The 17,795-nt window shown below is 47.0% G+C and overlaps 1 protein-coding gene across 1 annotated transcript in view; it reads right to left on the reverse strand.

The window, feature by feature from the left end:
* The window catches only part of CNTNAP1 (contactin associated protein 1), a 157,891-nt gene that overhangs the window by 61,914 nt on the left and 78,182 nt on the right, over positions 1-17,795 (reverse strand). Inside the window, exons 9-11 of the mRNA XM_075349990.1 lie at positions 11,567-11,716; positions 5,534-5,705; positions 1,704-1,810 (exon numbers count right to left, since the gene is read on the reverse strand). Of these exons, the coding sequence (XP_075206105.1) occupies positions 1,704-1,810; positions 5,534-5,705; positions 11,567-11,716 (429 nt within the window). The remainder of the gene's footprint in view (positions 1-1,703; positions 1,811-5,533; positions 5,706-11,566; positions 11,717-17,795) is intronic.

Below are 17,795 nucleotides of genomic sequence, written 5' to 3' on the forward strand. Positions count from 1 at the left end.
CAACTGCGTGAGCCGACCTAACTGCACAGGCACAAGATTTGAAAATGCGACGAGGAGGATGACGGAGGGCGTCATCCAGTCAATCAAGAAAGGAGGACGGTGATCAGCGGTAGGAGGGGGGAAAGGAGCAGAAAATGAGCCCGCCCATCTAGCCAACACAGGTAATTATCATACCTAACGGCCAAGTTTTATACAGTTATTTTTTGGGTCTGGAAGGGGAGTCAGGGCCAAGGTGCACCTTCCTAGAATGCAGCCCAGGAGCTGCAGAAGGTGATTCTTTTAGTTTAATAGGGAAAAATCTGGTGACAGGTTCCCTTTAAAATTTTATTTTCCTATTTTTCCTCCTCTAAAACCAGGGTGCGTCTTATAGTCCGAAAAATACGGTATATATCTCTAACACAACATTGGAAGGCTGAGGTCAAACGAGCGTGTAGAAAAATCTGTCCTATTCAAATCTAGACAAGTGGGATGATTGTGTTCTTATCTGTGTAATGTCTGAATACAATCCATTTTTTTATTCAGCTGCCATTAATCTTTTACAGGACCATTTACAGTTTCCCATCTTACAGAACTGTTAGAACTTATTTTTTGCAATATACCAATTTCGGAGTCAAATCACAGCATATTATAATTTGATGATCATGCCGAAGACAGCTGAGAAAACAAATGCAGATCAGCACTGCGTCATTGAGTAACATTTGTCCAATTGCAATCTCTTTGTTTATCATATTGCACTCGTCCAATTTATACTCTCCTGTGAGCGAGTCCTAACAAATCCAAATCTAAAGCCTGCTTTACATGTTACTATTCTGCATACGATATCGTATGTGATCGTAACCGCCCCCATCATATGTGCGGCACGTTAACCCCCGTCACACGTACTTACCCGTCCCTATGAGCTCGATGTGGGCGGCGAACGTCCACTTCCTGGAGTGGGAGGGACGCTCGGCGTCACATTGACGTCACGCGGCAGCCGGCCAATAGAAGTGGAGGGGCGGAGATGAGCGGGACGTAAACATCCCACCTCCTTCCTTCCGGATTACTGGCCGGGAGCCGCAGGACGCAGATAAGATCTGTTCATCGTTCCCGTGGTGTCACACACTGTGATGTGTGCTACCCCGGGTACAATGAACAACCTGACGTTCAATTCGTGAGGAATGAACGACGGGCGTGCGATGAACGTTTTACCGTTCATTCACAATCGCATGTAGCTGTTACACACTACAATGTACCTTACGATGCCGGATGTGCGTCACTTACGACGTGACCCCGCCGACACATCGTAAGATATATTGTAGTGTGTAAAGCGGTCTTAAGGTAATTTGTCTGAAAGGTTGTGTCTGAGATTTGAGCAATTTATATGTCTACAATACTAAAGAGATCTGTGTACTTTCATTTTTGGAAATGAATGGTGCATTGAACTCACTAATGCCGATGATGTAATCTTTTGCCCAGATTTTTATAAATTAGGGAACTCTAATATAAATTAAATAAACTTACATCCTTCACCCATACCCTCACCTGCCATAAAAAAACCCTATTAGTCGATATATGACAATTGATTTTGTTGGTACTCATTAATAGGAAGCTCCCGCGTTTGGTTTCTGACAACAGCAACACTATTTGGTATACATGCAATTCATTAAACATTGGTAGCCCGCAGGTATGGTTGGATTTCCATTGAAGCTAGAATGAGCACTTACATTTATGACAGGTTTCTCCTTTGTAGCCTGTCATGTCACAGATGCAGAAGAAGTCATCCCATGATTGATAGCAGCGACCCCCATGTTCACATAAATTTGGCCTGCACCTAAAGTTGGGCCAAGAAAAATCTTCTCTTAGTCAATAAGCTTTATACATGTAGCAGTGTTAAATATAACCCTTTATCAGGAACTATAATAAATATAATTTAATATTTAATATTTACTCCATTGGTGTTGAAGCTAGTTTTGGCATTGTGACTCAACATTTATTGATTTTTAATATCCCTCTGCTGAGATCTAATTATTTTGATGGGTTTTTTTTGACGTATTGATGGGTTTTTTTTGACGTATTGATAGTGATGGGTGAACCCAAACTGTAAAGTTCAGGGTCCATACCAGAAAAGCAGGACAATTATACTTACAGAGTCTCCGAGCAGGTGTCACACTGCTTCCGGGTCCGCTCATTAAACCTTATGAATATAAACTGCTTCCCATGCCCACTATCTGTGACAACATCGCTGATTGGTTGCAGTCAGACTGCTGGTGTCTGTAATTGGTTGCCCTCACACTAGCTGTCTGGGTCCCCAGAGTAGAGTTTAAAAGTAAATAAATAATTGGAAAAAAATGGCGTATCGTCACTATATTTTTATACCCAACAGAGATAAAGCAGACAGCTGGGGCCACAGCCCCCAGCTGTGTGTGTTATCTTGGCTGTGTATCAAAATTTGAGGGACCCCATGCAGCTTTTTTAAGTATTTAAATAAATGATTTTTAAAAACTGGTGTGCGGTGCCTCCCAATTTTGATACCCAGCCAAAATAAAGCAGACAGCTAGGGGCTGGTATTTTCAGGCTGGGGAGGCCCATGGTTATTGGGCCCTTCCCAGTTTAAAAATATCTGTCCCAAGCCACCCCAGAATTGGCGCATCCATAAAATGTGCCAATTCTGGCGCTTACCTGGCTCATCCCGATTGCCCTTGTGCAGTGAAAATCGGGGTAATATAAGGGGTTAATGACAGCTGTGCAAGTCCATTATTACAAAAACACTCTCTTTCTCCAATTTATTAACTCCCAAAACACCCCTGCAGGTCCGACGTAATTTACACCACAATCCTAGCTCAGCTACATCCTGAGGTCACAGTGCGTGGTCACATTAGAAAATGCGACCAAGCACTGTGGCCTGCAGGAAACACTGGTGGAGCTGCAGCTGTTAATGTCAGTGAGTTCATTTGAGGTCACAGCTGTTCGTTCCCACGTTACCCCAGTTGTGACTCAGGTGAACTCAATGAACTCACCTCAGGGGAACCTTACAAACTCACCCCAAGTGAACTTAATGCTAGATTACTAGCTTAGGCTATGTGCGCACGTTTTGGTTGCAGAAAATCTGCATCTCCTGGCAGAAAAACACACCAAAAATGCAATGCGGTTTTGATGCATTTATCTTCCAGGAGATGCAAATTTTGTGGAGAAATTTGTTGCAGAAATTAAACAAACAAGTGCGGTCCCGCATGAACGGTTTACCTGGTTCTACGCTGCAGTTGGCTGGATGAAGTCAGAAGGACCTAGGTAACACTGAATGGTGGTGCTGACTCTTGACAGGAATCAAGTTCCAAGAGTAAGGGGTACTTTGCACGCTGCAACATCGCTACTGCAATATCGTCGGGGTCAAATCGAAAGTGACGCACATCCAGCGCCAGTAACAACGTCGCAACGTGTAAAGCCTAGATGCGCCGATAAACGATCGCAAAAGCGTCGTAAATCGGTGATCTGTGTAGCGTCGGACATTTTCATAATGTTGCACCAATAGGAGATATGATGTTGTTACTCGTTCCTGCGGCAGCACACATCGCTGTGTGTGAAGCCGCAGGAGCGAGGAACATCTCCTTACATGCCTCTACCGGCTATGCGGAAGGATGGAGGTGGGCGGGATGTTTACGTCCCGCTCATCACCACCCCTCCCTTTCTATTGGCCGCCTGCCGTGTGACGACGCTGTGACGCTGCACGACCCACCCCCTTAGGAAGGAGGCGGATCGCTGGCCAGAGCGACGTCGCAGGACAGGTAAGTGCTTGTGAAGCTGCCGTAGCGATGATGTTCGCTACGGCAGCTATCACAAGATATCGCATGTGCGATGGGAGAGGGTACTATCGCGCTTGGCATCGCAAGCATCGGCTAGTGATGTTGCAGCATGCAAAGTACCCCTAAGTCCAAGCAAAGATAAGAAGAGAGCAACACTCACCGTTGCATAAACGTTGCAGAAATCTGCACCAAATCTGCATTTCCTGGCAGAAAAGTGCACCAAGAAACGCAATGCAGTTTTGACGCATTTTTCTGGCAGGAGATGTGGTTTTGCTGCAGAAATTTCTTGCAGAAATTTCTGAACTAAATCTGTATCTCCTGGAAGAAAAGCGATTGAAAACCGCATCACGTTTTTGGTGCATTTTTCTGCCAGGAGAAGCAGATTATCTGCAACCAAATACTCAACGGTAATCCAGCATTGAGTTCATTGCGTTCACCTCAGGTGAGTTCATAGAGTTCACCTCAGGTGAGTTCATAGAGTTGACTTAGTTTGCTTGAGGTCACAGCTGGGGTACCGTGGGACCCGACAACTGTGACCTCAAGAGAACTCACTGACATCATCGCTCTCACATCTGCGCCTCTGTAAGTTTGTCTCTAATGCTGCAGTGCTCGGTCACAGTTTCTAATGTGACCCCACACTGCGACCTCAGAATGTAGCATAGCCGGAATCTCTGTGGGACGTCGTGGTATGGATTACATTGGACCGGCAAGGGTGTTTTGGGGGTTAAAAAATGAGAGAGGGAGAGAGAGACTTTTTGTGACCAGCAGTGAATTTACACATCTGAACAAACGACGGATGGCAACAGATCCGTACCTGTCCGTTTTTTTGACATACTAAAAAAAACGTTACTGTGGACATTGTCTTCGTCCGACGGACAAAGATTTTTTGACGGATCCGTCATACGACGGATGAAACGTGAGGCCATCCATCACAATCCGTCACTAATACAAATCAATGAGAAAAAAAAACGGATCCAGAGCTGGATCCGTTTTTTTCAAAATGCAACGGATTGTGACTGATGGCAAAAAATGGATGTGTGAAAGAGGCCTTAGATGGCACGGTCAATTCTTTTACAAACATCCAGTGGGTTAAAGCACCAATGCCGAGATTTTTTTATTGCACTTTTGGAGTGGAGCTTTAAATGCAAGCTCCGTGCCCCCTGTCTAATACTCACCTCCCGGTGGCTTCACCTGCTATTGCCGCTGTGCCAGCAGTTTGTGACCTGCCAGTGTACTACAGTGTTTCATGGAGCGCGCCAGAGGTCACAACTCAATGCATCTCTATAAGAGTTTCACTCTGGCCTCTTTCTGGCTCTCATAGAGATAACTTAAGTGCTTGTGACGTAACTTCTGAGTTCTGATCAGTCAGAAGTTACTGTCACAAGATGGCGCCGTGGGACCATAGCGGCGTCGATAAAAGGTAAGCCTGCTGGACGGTGAGTATATGACAGGGTGCTTAGATTTAAAGTGCCACTCTGGTGCTAAAAAAAAAATGCTGGAGTGGTGATTTAAACAACTAAAATAAAAGTTTCTCTGATTTTGGATGTCATCTGTATCACACAGCTAACACCTAATGCCGATGGCGAGACTTGGTGCTTGAGCCATTACCATCATAGCTCCATAAATGTACAGCAGATTTTGTATCTTTACAATGAATCTGTCACCAAATTTCACAGTACAGACATGATTGAATAGACCTGATAAGCATACTGCATTTACTTTTTAAATCCATGTCAGAATAGGTGCATAATTACCTGTCAGCAATTGCACAGACATTAAACATGACTTCTGAGAACCTCCCCAGATAACCTAGCTGCATACGATGGAAGTCCACATGTTGACCGTCAACATTTATCAGTTGCATGCAGCCATGAAATGCTGTTTGGTTGGAATAGCAGCCTGAGCCTGTATTTGGTTTCGGGCAACCTGCAAGAAGAAAATGGTGGTGATGGAAAAATATATACGGTAATGTACAAGATAATACCTTTTATCAAGGATCACAAACACATGAAAAATAAACATATTACAAGAAGTGAAGGATATTATAGTGTTGCTTCTATATTATGATCCTTTTAATCAAATGTGGAGAACATTTAAGGGCGGTTTGCATTCCCTAATGCAGATTTACCTTGTCACCAAAATTAAAAAAAAGAACCTGAAATGGTCAGCCATACCTCCAAAAGAAAGTATACTGAGTTCAGTCTATAAAACTAAAACGACTGTCAACTAAGTTCCTGATTAGTCCCTGCTTTCTGTCCGCAAATGGAGTTTTTGGTTGAGCTTCTTATCGTAAGTAAAGGCTCATTATTGACTTTTAAGACTGCGACAACCAATAGGTGGCACTAGAGTTCCTGTCCACTTCTTCTCTAAAGAGGCTACTTGCTTTTGCTAACATATAGGAATTCAATAATACCCATAATGCAAATTTGTGGCTTTAAATACTGACTTACATGACAAGATCTCTATCTGGACTAATCTAACCCCATTCAGAATTCCAATCATATGAGTATCTGATTTCTAGGAAAGCAGGTTGGCTGCAACCAACCATGATCTCCCAAGGTCCATGACTAGTTCTAGATCTACTTCTCAGGTACAGTATGTGTAGACCACACATTAGAAGTAGTGATGAGTGAGCACTACTACGCTCGGGTCCTCTCTTCTCATAATAAGTAATTTGATGCGTGGATGGGCGCAACTCTACTACTCAAGTATGACGGAAGTCAATGGGGGACTCAAGCATTTGTCCAGGAAATCTCAACATTGACTTCGATTATACTTGGGTACTCGCATTGCGCCCATCCGACCATCGAACTGCTCATTATGACTACAGAGCACCCGAGCATGGTAATGCTCACTCATCACTAACCGTTACGAGTTACTGAGCTTCGGAGCATAGTAGTGCTCGCTCATTACTAAACATTACGAGTACCGAGCACCCGAGTATAGTTGTACTGGCTCATCACTAACCGTTACGAGTACCAAACATCCGAGCATGATAGTGCTCGCTCATCATTAGTTAGAAACTAGGGATGATCGAATATCACAAATATTCGGCAATATTCGGCTTCGCAAATATTCGACGAATAGGTGGCCGCTATGCGAATATTCTATGCGCAATGTAAGTCTATGGGAAGCCCGAATAGTTGCTATTTGGCAACTATTCGAGTTTCCCATAGACTTACATTGCGCATTGAATATTCGCAAATAGTCGAATAGTGGCAATGTATTCGGCGAATATGGGCGTAGCCGAATATTTGAGGTATTCAATCATCCCTACAAACTTAGAAGTGATGTATGGCTTACGAATTTTTGGCAGACTTATGACAGAGCTTGAACATCATGCACATTTTTTAGGCCTTACTTTGCGGTTAATATACAACACGACAGATTGTGAGACTACGCTGCATAATAACAAGATTTTTGGTAGTGTCTCATTCTATGGATGAAATTTTCACAACCTTCATACAGCTGTGAGAAATATTTGGCACAATAAAAGTGAAAGTATGTGAAAAGCAGCACTTCTGACTCCTGAGAAGTAAAACATTTCAGAACTTAATTTAAGCCACATTATGGATCATAAATGAAATGTAACGCAATCTGAGGTTTTAGAACTGAAATTTGGAAGTAAAAAACACTGTTCATCTTTCTTGGTTCTCAAAGGTTCTTTTCCATTAACAATTTATTATTTATAATTATAGAACAAAGAGGTCCCGGTAATGCTGACAGAAGCGCTAAGGCCTCATTCTAGACTGGCATCTTGCAAACTAGTTTCAAGGAGAGGTATCCCTGGAGTAAAATGCACCTAATTCAGTAAGAGAGACTGGAGAACATTTCTGGCAAAATGTATGCCACCAATGTGATGTAAATTTTGATGGATTTGTTTGGCTGGCTTCTCCCTTTTTGGCGAAGCTGGCCAAGACTGGGGAAAAATACCAAAAGTTGCAAAATGTTTGCGTAACTTCAAAGTACACCAAAAATGTGAGAAATTTGAAGGTATTTAATACCAGTAAACTGAAGAAAACATCTCCATGAATTGGGCACAGAATTTCTATGACCCTTGGGATAATTCCATACCCCCATTATTGACTAAACATTGCACTCCGTTTCGATTTGGGAGTTCCACTAAATATGAAAGGGATGGAAAGCAGGACTGGTCCCCACAACTGCACTGCCTTTCCCCATGGAACTCACTCCTGTCAACCATAGTTGAAGAAATTAAGACATTGGTATTAATCAATGATATAAGGTTTAGGCCGCATTCCGATGTCCATTTTTCACATGTTCTATCTATGGTTTTATTGTATTGAACATGTATCCATTATAGTCTATGGTGCTGTTCACGTGTCCACAAAATAACGTGACTGAGAAACCACAAAAATAAAAAAATGAGACCTGTCCGTTTTTAATCCCAATCAATGAATGGACCCATGAACAAAAGAAATAGCCTTTGGATGCTATCTGTATGTCATTCTGAGAGCTGTCAGTTTTTAATTGTGTAATGGGTACGAGAAGCATGGAAAAAAAAATATATTTTTTATATTATGTTTTATTTTTATTCAGGAAATACAGATACTACACTGATCGTGAAAAAAAATAACAAATGGACTGAAAATGTGAAGACAAATGAATCCAGCACACTGATAAAAAATTATCAATTTTTTCTTGCAAGCAAAATTAAAAAAAAAAACCACAGATGTGTGAATGACCTATAAAGTCCAATCAAAAGTCAGTTATTTTACTTGTGTGCCAAAGAAACAGTCTGAGTTTCACCAGTATTTTTAATCTGATTTTCATCCGTATTTGGTCAATGTGTCGGTTTTTATGATCAGTGATTTTTCACATACGGAAAAGAAACAAACTGTAAAGCTTCTCCTCTCCAATATGAAATAAAATGTTAATTGAGAACAGCATTTTCATGGACCCATAGACTTGAATGTGTTATTTTGCTTTCAAACTTAGTTCAAAACTAAAAATGTCCCCATGATTTTTTTGCAGACATGGTACAAAGTAAAAAGTAGACAAAATGTGAACAGCTCTGTAGACTTTAACGGGTATGTGGACTATCTGTGAAACACATGGACAGAACAGTTTTGTGATTCACGGATGCCTGAATGAGGCTATAAATATACAATGGAGATCAAAATTAGAGATCAACACACAATTTCCTAAATATTAAGGTTATTGTGTAGTCCTATGTGATTAAATCCTAACATCAGTAAACTAGCAGTATTTTAAGCTTATTTCATAAATTGAATTTTTTCAAAAGCACATAATAAAAATGTAAATGAGATAAATGACAAAGAACACTGATCAAAATTAGAGAACACTTTCAGATACCTGCAAGTTATTGATGTTAATCTGGCACCTGGTGCTAATTTCCTTAATTATCTGACAAACCCTATTTAACTGGCAGCCTAACTTTCCAGTTTGCACTGTGCTATTCCAAAGTGACTGAAACCCACTCTGCAGTACCCAAGCCTCTCATTGGCAGAAAGAAGTGTGGCGCCCCTGACCTGGTCAGGCACCACTGAGTACTGCACCCATGCTGGGGGCAGTACAACACAGGTAATCCAGAAGGCTGACCGGGGTGTGGACACACATGCGCATAGTAACCAGGTCTCCCACATTGACCTTTGAAGGGACCCCTGGGGAACCCAAGAGGGGGCGTGGCCTCCATCTCCACTCAAGGGGTGTGGTAGAGAGGCTGGTTGCTAAGTTGCGGAGGCAGGCACAGAGGGGAGGGAGTAGTGAGCCAGTCAGTTAGTGAAGCTCAGGGAGAGAGATCAGTCATAGAGAGAGAACCTGCAGGCTGTCACTAGTCGGACACTGCAGGTGTAGTGGTTGCTGGCAGAGGAGAACTGCCACCTTGCACTGTCACCCGAAAACCACCTGAGGCCGGAGTGCAGAGAGGTGGCTGAGTACGGGGAATGCTAGGTGAACCAGGCCCGCACGGGGTTACAGGTCCCCAGAGCAGGGGCCCATTCAGTTGGCCTGCTCAACCTGCTGGTGAGGGTACTTCATGCCCTTCACCAAACAAACACAGAGTCCGGAGCCACGCAGCAACGAGAGGGCCCATAGTGACAAGAGGCAAGCAGCTGGAGTTACTTGGTCCAGGCTGCAAGCAAATAGGCCGAAAAGGGGAGAACAGGCGGAAGCAACTTCCCTGGGTAACCGCGTAGGACATCTAGTCTGGGTCACCACAAAAACAAGAGGGCTAGGAAGGCGAGTCAGCAGCCACCCCTAAGTCAGCCTGAAGGAGCCTGGTTCCCCTCTTGGAGCATCACAGCATCACCCAGGTTAACTCACCCCTGCCATCTGAAACTGAGTAAAAACCCTGAAAGACTTTGCTGTTTGTGTGTGGGTTCTTCTGCGACCTGTAGTACTACACACTTACTGGGGCCAGCCTCACTCTTGGAGGCCACAACAACTGACTGCAACTAACATCAGCCCCAGGCGTCCCCTAAACTGCAGTGGCGGTCACCCCCTTGACCGCAAATACCAAGAGTGGCGTCACGAATTCCCCATTGAAGTTAACCTACCTGTGACCAGAAGATTTCCAAGCCCGTGGAGACCCTGCGGCGACCTGCACCTGAAGCTCCACAGAAGCAAAAGGCTAGACTCACCTTTGCTGAGGAGCATGTTATGTGGACAGAGGTGAAATGTTCCACAGTTCATTTTAGTGATGAAAGCAAGTTTAATTTATTTGGGTCTGATGGGAAACATTATGTTCGTCAACAAACTGGAGAAAAACTGAACCCAAAGTGTGTTAACAAGTCAGTGAGAGATGGTGGAGGAAGTGTCATGGTTTGGGGAATGTTTTCTGCAACAGGAGTGGGACGTCTCATACAGCTAAATGGCAAAGTGAATGCATGTGTGTATCACAACCTTCTTCAACAACACGTGATTCCTTACTTGCGTTCATCACTCAATCAGCCAGCAGTTTTCATGCAGGACAATGTCCCCTGTCACACAGCAAAACTGGTAGAGCAGTTCCTTGAAACAGAAAACATTGAAACAATGAAATGGCCACCCTAGAGTCCTGATCTAAACCCAATAGAAAACCTCTGGAAAATCTTTGGTGACAAAGTTATAGCCAAGAAACCCACAACAAAGAACTGTGGAAGAGATTGGAAGAAAAGTGGACCAAAATCACACCAGAGCAGTGTGAGAGACTAGTGATGTTTTGTGGCCGCAGATATGCTGAAGTCATTCAAAGCAAAGCCCTGTACACTTCCTACTGATCGGTGACTGTTGTTACCTTCAGAATATGTAGTTATCTTTCTCTGTGCTACAGTTATTGTTGTTCTCTAATTATGATCATCATGTTTTGGGCAAAATAATGGTTTTATGTTGATAAACTTTGGATCTTTTGTAAAACCCTGTTCTAGTGGCATGGTGCACCCCTTACAAAAAAACCTTCAAATACTGATCAATGTAGATAACATTATTTCTGAAAAAAGCAAGTGATCATACATTCTTCTCTAATTTTGATCCCCAATGTATAGTCGCAGGAACCACTTAGGGCTTTTATATCCTTCTACACAAATTAAACTTCTCCATGTAGAGCAGAGCAGACAACCAAGGACTTATACTGAAATGTAAGTATAGCAATCCATATGGGGATTTGCCTGCATAGTACATTTTCTAGCACTTATGCTCTGTCAAAACATGGAGAGAAGAAAATAAAACAGTATAAGTATGTGACAATACGGAACATGTATCAATTTTGCACAAAGCTTAAGAATCTTCTATTGAGTAAGTGCTTTCAGCTGATGAAGTCATTTTACCTCCGAAGTAATAACTGTCACCCGATCGGAGCTGGAACTGATAGTTAATTTTGAATTGTGCACCTTCATCATCATCAATAACAACAACAGCAGAGTTTTCTCTGGCCACCAAGGAGACTGAATGCCAGAAACCATCATTTAGCCGGTATCCTGAAAGAAAAATCAAAATCAGTAACTGTGATGTATTCACTGAGCTGTGCAGCCACTCATACAGCAATCCATTCCTATAACAAACTGCCAGTTTTTAGATTTGGGTCACACAATGCTCGCCAAAATGTGTTACTTATTGAGCCTTTTTTTTTTTTCTTTTTAACTATGTTCTAACTGTAAAACTGCACTTGCTGCCAATAGCAACCAAAGCTTCCTTTTTATTTTCAGAAAAACTAAAAGTACAACTTCAGTTTTTCTACTGGCATACTCGCTAACTCTCCAGAAATTTTAAGGAAGCTTCTGAACTCTCAGAAGAGTTGGCAAGTGTTCAAGTAACTCTCTCTTAGGTTAAAGGGGTATGACCATCTCCAATATTCTATCATATTGTGGGGCATATCAGTGGGATTGAGCTGGATGCACCCTGACTGCTGAGCCCGGCTGAAGGGGTTAATTCCTCCTTTCCCATGCCCGAACCGTCCACCCCTTGTCTGTGTGTCCAATCCCGTGTTTTTCCCCTCCTCCTGGTTTCCCATATAAAATCCCCCTTATTTCCTGGTTCGGTCTCTCCTCATCCGTGAGACCTGGAAGCTGCTGTGCTGCTGGTTACCCAGACACAGCAGTAATTCTGGTGAGAGATGGCCGACGCGCTCGCTGCAGTGATTAGGGACAGGATCGGGAGGGAAGGGGACGCATGGCTTACCTCCATCCTTGCTGACATGCGTCCTCTCCCTCCTGAGGCTCGGGCGGTTATCTCTGGCGGCAAGCGGTTCGCTCGGCGTACCCGTCCGCCGGAGCGTCTGAGCCCTCCAGCGCTGACGTCACGGGGCATGCGCACTCGTGCGCGCGCCTCGCGGCAAACTCCGCCCACTTCCTCTCAGCTTCCGACCGGCAGCAGCGCTTAACCCCTGCCCACCTGAACCGCCATTGTACCACTCACCACCAATAATGGGAGGCCATCATAGCTGCAGCTCCTCATCTATAGAGGAGGCTGCAGACGCAGTGCTCCCACTGCCCCCTCCCCCTCCCACCCAGCCTCAACAAGTATCCCAAACAGCCCCAGTTAGTCATGCCCAACATGCGTTTGGTGCTGGGGCAGTAATAAGCCCTTCAGCACACATTAACCCCCAGATGCTGGCTTTGCCACCCATGATGCAGGGATCTGCAGGTGTGCAGCCAGCTGCATCTGCCCATCCCCCATCTGACCTGTTCCCACTGAGTCACATTCCACAAGCCCCCGTGATTGCCCCAGAACAGATGAATGCTGAAGCTCTGGCCCGCGGTCGTAGCCGCCGCGGCCGCCGCGACCGCTCAGCAACACATTCATCTGCGTCATCCCACACCCCTGAACGATACGAGCGCCCTGCTAGGTCGCATTGAACACGTAGCCATTCCCGCCGTTCCAGGTCCTCTCGGAGGAGCCGCCGCTCTCGCTCATCGAGGTGGCGTTCTCCTTCTGCCTCAACAAATTCCTCAGACGCCTCCGTCGTGCCCCATGGACATCATCGTCGACGTCACCATCACCCGCAGAGGGAGTCGGGTCCTCCCACAGAGCGTTCGCAGCCCGTGGAATTCGTTGATCCACCACTGGAGCCTTATGTCGCCCCTATTCCAGAGGCTGGTGAGTACCAATACTCTGGGGCATGGGGGGATGGTGCGGGTATGGCAGCAGCCCTGCAAACACTCTTAGCGAAGTTACAGCCTGCTGCGGGGGGAAAAATACTAGTTAAATCCTTTATGTACTCCCCAAACTTCAAAACAACCTGACCCCCCCCCCCTCCTCGAGCGGATATTCACAGAGACGCTTTATTTTGTGGCGTTACCCCTTTGGGATCCCACTTGAACGAGGAGACTGTCCAGAAAATATGGGCCAATGACTATATCGATATATGGTCTTTGGTTTCCACCGATCAACACACAGTTTATAAGGAGCGGCGATCAGCGGATCGTCCTTTTGAAAGGAGGCCCAAGGTAGCCAGGTCCATTAACAACTGGCTGCAAGCTTTTTGTGTTATGGGATGTGTCATGGGACAGAAGCACCCCGAGCGTTGTTCTGAGATGTTTATTTATCTCGATACCATACACAATTCATACAAGTCGCACGGGGGATCTGCCTGGTGGCGCTACGACGAAGATTTTCATCGTCGTCTAGCCCTTCAACCCCAGTTAGGTTGGGGGTCAAAGCCACGGACACATGGCTGCGCCTAATGCTGGCCCAGAAGGCTTATCAGCCCTTTCATTCAGCGGCCCCTAGCACCACCGCCGGCTCCGGCTCAGTGGCCGTTCGTAGACCCGGCACGTGCTGGTCATTCAATGAAGGCCACTGTCGTTTCTTTGCCCTCTGTAAATTCAAGCATGAGTGCTCTGCCTGCGGCGGAGCCCATGCAGCAGTCAAGTGCCCCCGTCCATCCTCAAAATTGCCTTCAAAAACATCCACCATGTCGGATAAGGACGCCAGTGAGCGTCCTCGCGATGGGGCCGTGGCTCGACCAGTACCCCAATAAAGAGGCGGCGGCTCAGCTGCGTTTTGGTTTTACCTTTGGTTTTTTCATCCCTTTTAATTTTTGTAGGGACCCCTCGTTTGCTCAAAACCTAAAATCAGCAAATGATTTTCACCATGTGTTACTACAGAAGTTGGAAAATGAATTGTCAGAAGGCAGGATCCGAGGCCCATTTTCTTCACCCCCCTTTTTTAACTTGAGGGTCTCTCCTTTGGGTGTTGTCCCCAAAAAGGAACCGGGCAAATTTCGCCTGATTCAGCATCTGTCCTACCCCAAAGGATCATCTGTGAATGACGGAATATCGGAAGCAGATGCCTCTGTGTCTTACGTGTCTTTTGATAGAGCGGTTGTGCTTGTTAGGCAGGCGGGAAAGGGCGCGTCGATGGCAAAATCTGACATTGAGTCGGCTTTTCGCCTCCTTCCCGTTCACCCCGACTGTCACCATTTACTGGGATGGTTTGTCAATGGCTCTTATTATTACGACACGTGCCTGCCCATGGGCTGTTCGATTTCCTGTTATTATTTTGAACTTTTCAGTTCATTTTTGGAGTGGGTGGTGAGATAGGAGTCCGGCTCCCATTCCATCACTCATTACTTGGATGATTTTCTTTTTGTAGGACCAGGTGGTTCCTCACACTGCCAGTTTTTGCTGGATAATTTCTGTCGGTGTGACGCCCTGGGCAAGCCAGGGGTCACAGGTCACAACACCACCACACCCTACACCCCAGTTAGGAACACCTAGGCTACCAAAATCCTTGTTGCCTTCCTCCAGGGGCTGATGTTCACACCAGGGGGTGGGCCAGGCGGTTGGCTCCGCCCACCGAGGAGTTCACAGCCCTGGAGGCGGAAAGAACCAGAGGAGTGAGGGAAGTGAAAGGAGAAGGAGGTAGTAGTGGAACTAACGAGAAAAGCTGAAGGGACAGAAAAGTGAGAGTAGTAAAGCCTGAAGTTGGTCCGGGTGTGTGCCCCGGACAGTGACAGCAAGGTCAGCAGACGGCGGTGATAGTCTGCAGGGGGACTGCTCGGAGGTTGCTGGAAGGACCGCGGACGGGTGGTGGCCCGGCGGTCTGGAGCAGTATACGAAGAACAGTCAGCACCAGGGCAGGGGCCTTACGGATCTCGGCAAGGCTAGGAGTCGCTATAATTTGCCAAATCCGTCAGTGAAAGGGACGTCTGTCTCCTAACAACCAAGTCCCGATTGAAGGCAACAGTCCAACCGTAACAGAGAGACACCGCCACCGCCAGGGCACCAGTTTCTCAGGGCCAGCGCCTGCGGGCAAAGTAGGGCTCCTCCGGCCCATATCCAAGCCGGGGAGCGGGTTACCGGTGGGAACCCATCGCAACCATCATCAACTTAGGTGCAGGAAAAAGGGACCGTCAATGTTACATCTCGTGGCTCTCCTGAGGCAGTCTCCCATTCCTTGCCTGCCACGAGCATTCCTGCTCAGCAGCGCCGAAGGTCTGCCAGACTGCGCAGTGCGCAGGAGATACCTTCTCAGAGAGGCAGCAGAAGGGTGACACCTAGTGGTTCTCCTGTTACAAAGAGTGAAGCGGTCTCCCATTCCTGGCCTGCCGCAGACTCTCCTGCTCAGCGGCCCCGAAGGTCTGCGAGGCTGCGCAATGTGCAGAGGTTTACTGCTCAGGGAAGCAGTGAGATTCCCGTTATCTCTGCACATTGTGAGACCGAGGATCCCGCCTCTATTTCCCAGAGGCAGGAGGGTGAGCATGTGCAATGCGTGGTGGGTCCTGATTCGCTCACTGACGTCACACGGCTTGATGACAAGGCTGGTGACGTGGTGAATCCTGACTGGCCAGGCTGGGACGTCGTGGACCCTGATTGGGTCAAGTCCGTCATCTCCGCCTCGCGCCCGCCCTCGGGTGGAGCTGCACCTCCTTAAAAGCTCCCCCTGCCATCATGGTGGCGCGCGACCGTCCTTCTATGTTTGGATGTCTGGCAGCGTGCTGCCACGCCACTGCTCAGGCATTACTGTCTCTTGTGGGCTTGGCCCTTGCTGCTCCGGCAGTACCTCGTTTGCAGGCCGTGTTCCTGCCTTGCTGCTCCGGCAGTACCCCCGTCAACAGGCCGTGTTCCTGTCCCAGGTGAGCTCCTCAAGTCTCCATTGGACTCACCTGGTTATTGAAAGCACATGTGCGTGGGCACCTCTGTGCTACCCTCGTGCCATATTCTCGTGACTTCCACTGGCACACGTGCGTGGGCACCTCTGTGCTTCCCCGTGCAACAGGTACACCGAGCCGTGAGATCTGTGCCATACAACCCTCACGGGTTAGGGCAGATCGGTGTACATAGATCGTCTGTGACATTCCAGACGATCGCTAGCAGCAACCCGCTCACTCTTCACCCACCATAGCGGTGGTCCCTTACACCGCACAGTGGACCTTTACCGGCGGAAGCAGTCCATTTCCCATCTTGGCACGCTTCCCCGGGTCCCCCTCGTAACAGTCACCTACTGGGGAAAGCAAGTGCAGCCGTCCGTGGGAACCGTCTTTCCAGCCGTGTGTTTTACCGAGAACTGTGTCATCGTCTCAGGCTGAGTGAGTACCACAGTGCCGCAAGGCACAGAGCTGCTCCCGCGTCCCTGCACCCCACCGAGCCCTGCATCACCCACCTCATCACTGGGCCCCGGGACAACAACCCCCTACCCACGGAGGGGAGAACCAACAACTTTGCTGCTCCCTGTCATCAGTGCCCGGGATCCCCATACAGAGCAGCGGTGGTGTCAACAAATCACCACAACCGTGGGTGGCGTCACGGACAATAAACAATCCCCACAGCAAAAAAACCCCTTTCACTCACGGGCGAGGAGCGCCGCTCGAGTCCCCGGGATCCGGCCCATCGCTCGAGCCACCGAGCAGCAGCAGCAGGCTGCAGCAGCCGCAGCGGCAGCCGGACCCGAGCAGTGGGAGAGCGCGGCGTCCCCTCCTCCGCCCGCGACATCGGCTCATGGCCAAATTTGGCGTCCCCTTGTCACAGGAAAAAACGGTTGGTCCAGTTTCAACACTATCCTTCTTGGGTATTGAAATTGATTCTGAAGCCATGGTTTTTCGCCTCCCATCTGACAAAGTTTCGGCATTGCTCTCATTGCTCAGGGGTTTTTGTTCGGTTCGTAGCGTTACTTTACGCCAAATGCAATCTTTACTGGGCCTTTTGGTTTTTGCATGCCGTGTCATGCCCATGGGACGTATTTTTTCTCGTCGCCTGGCCCTCTCCACCAGGGGTGTCAGGCTCCCCCACCACCGGATTCGGATCTCGGCACCGCTGCGCACTGATTTGATGGTCTGGACTGAGTTTATTTCTCAGTACAACGGTCATACATGCTTTCAGGAGGATGAAATAACTAACGAGGAGCTATCCCTTTTCTCTGATGCCTCTGGGTCTCTTGGTTTTAGAGTGATTTTTGATGACCAGTGGTGCGCTGAACGATGGCCAGATTCTTGGCATGCTTTAGGCTATGTGCGCACTAGAAATGTGAAGTTTCTCAAGAAAATTTCTTGAGAAACTTCTGCCAGTGAAAGATTTCCGGACCTGCGGAAAAAATGCGCACCAAATCCGCATGCGTTTT

Source organism: Anomaloglossus baeobatrachus, chromosome 5 (genome assembly GCF_048569485.1).
Source record: "Anomaloglossus baeobatrachus isolate aAnoBae1 chromosome 5, aAnoBae1.hap1, whole genome shotgun sequence".
NCBI classification, from domain to species: Eukaryota; Metazoa; Chordata; class Amphibia; order Anura; family Aromobatidae; genus Anomaloglossus; species Anomaloglossus baeobatrachus.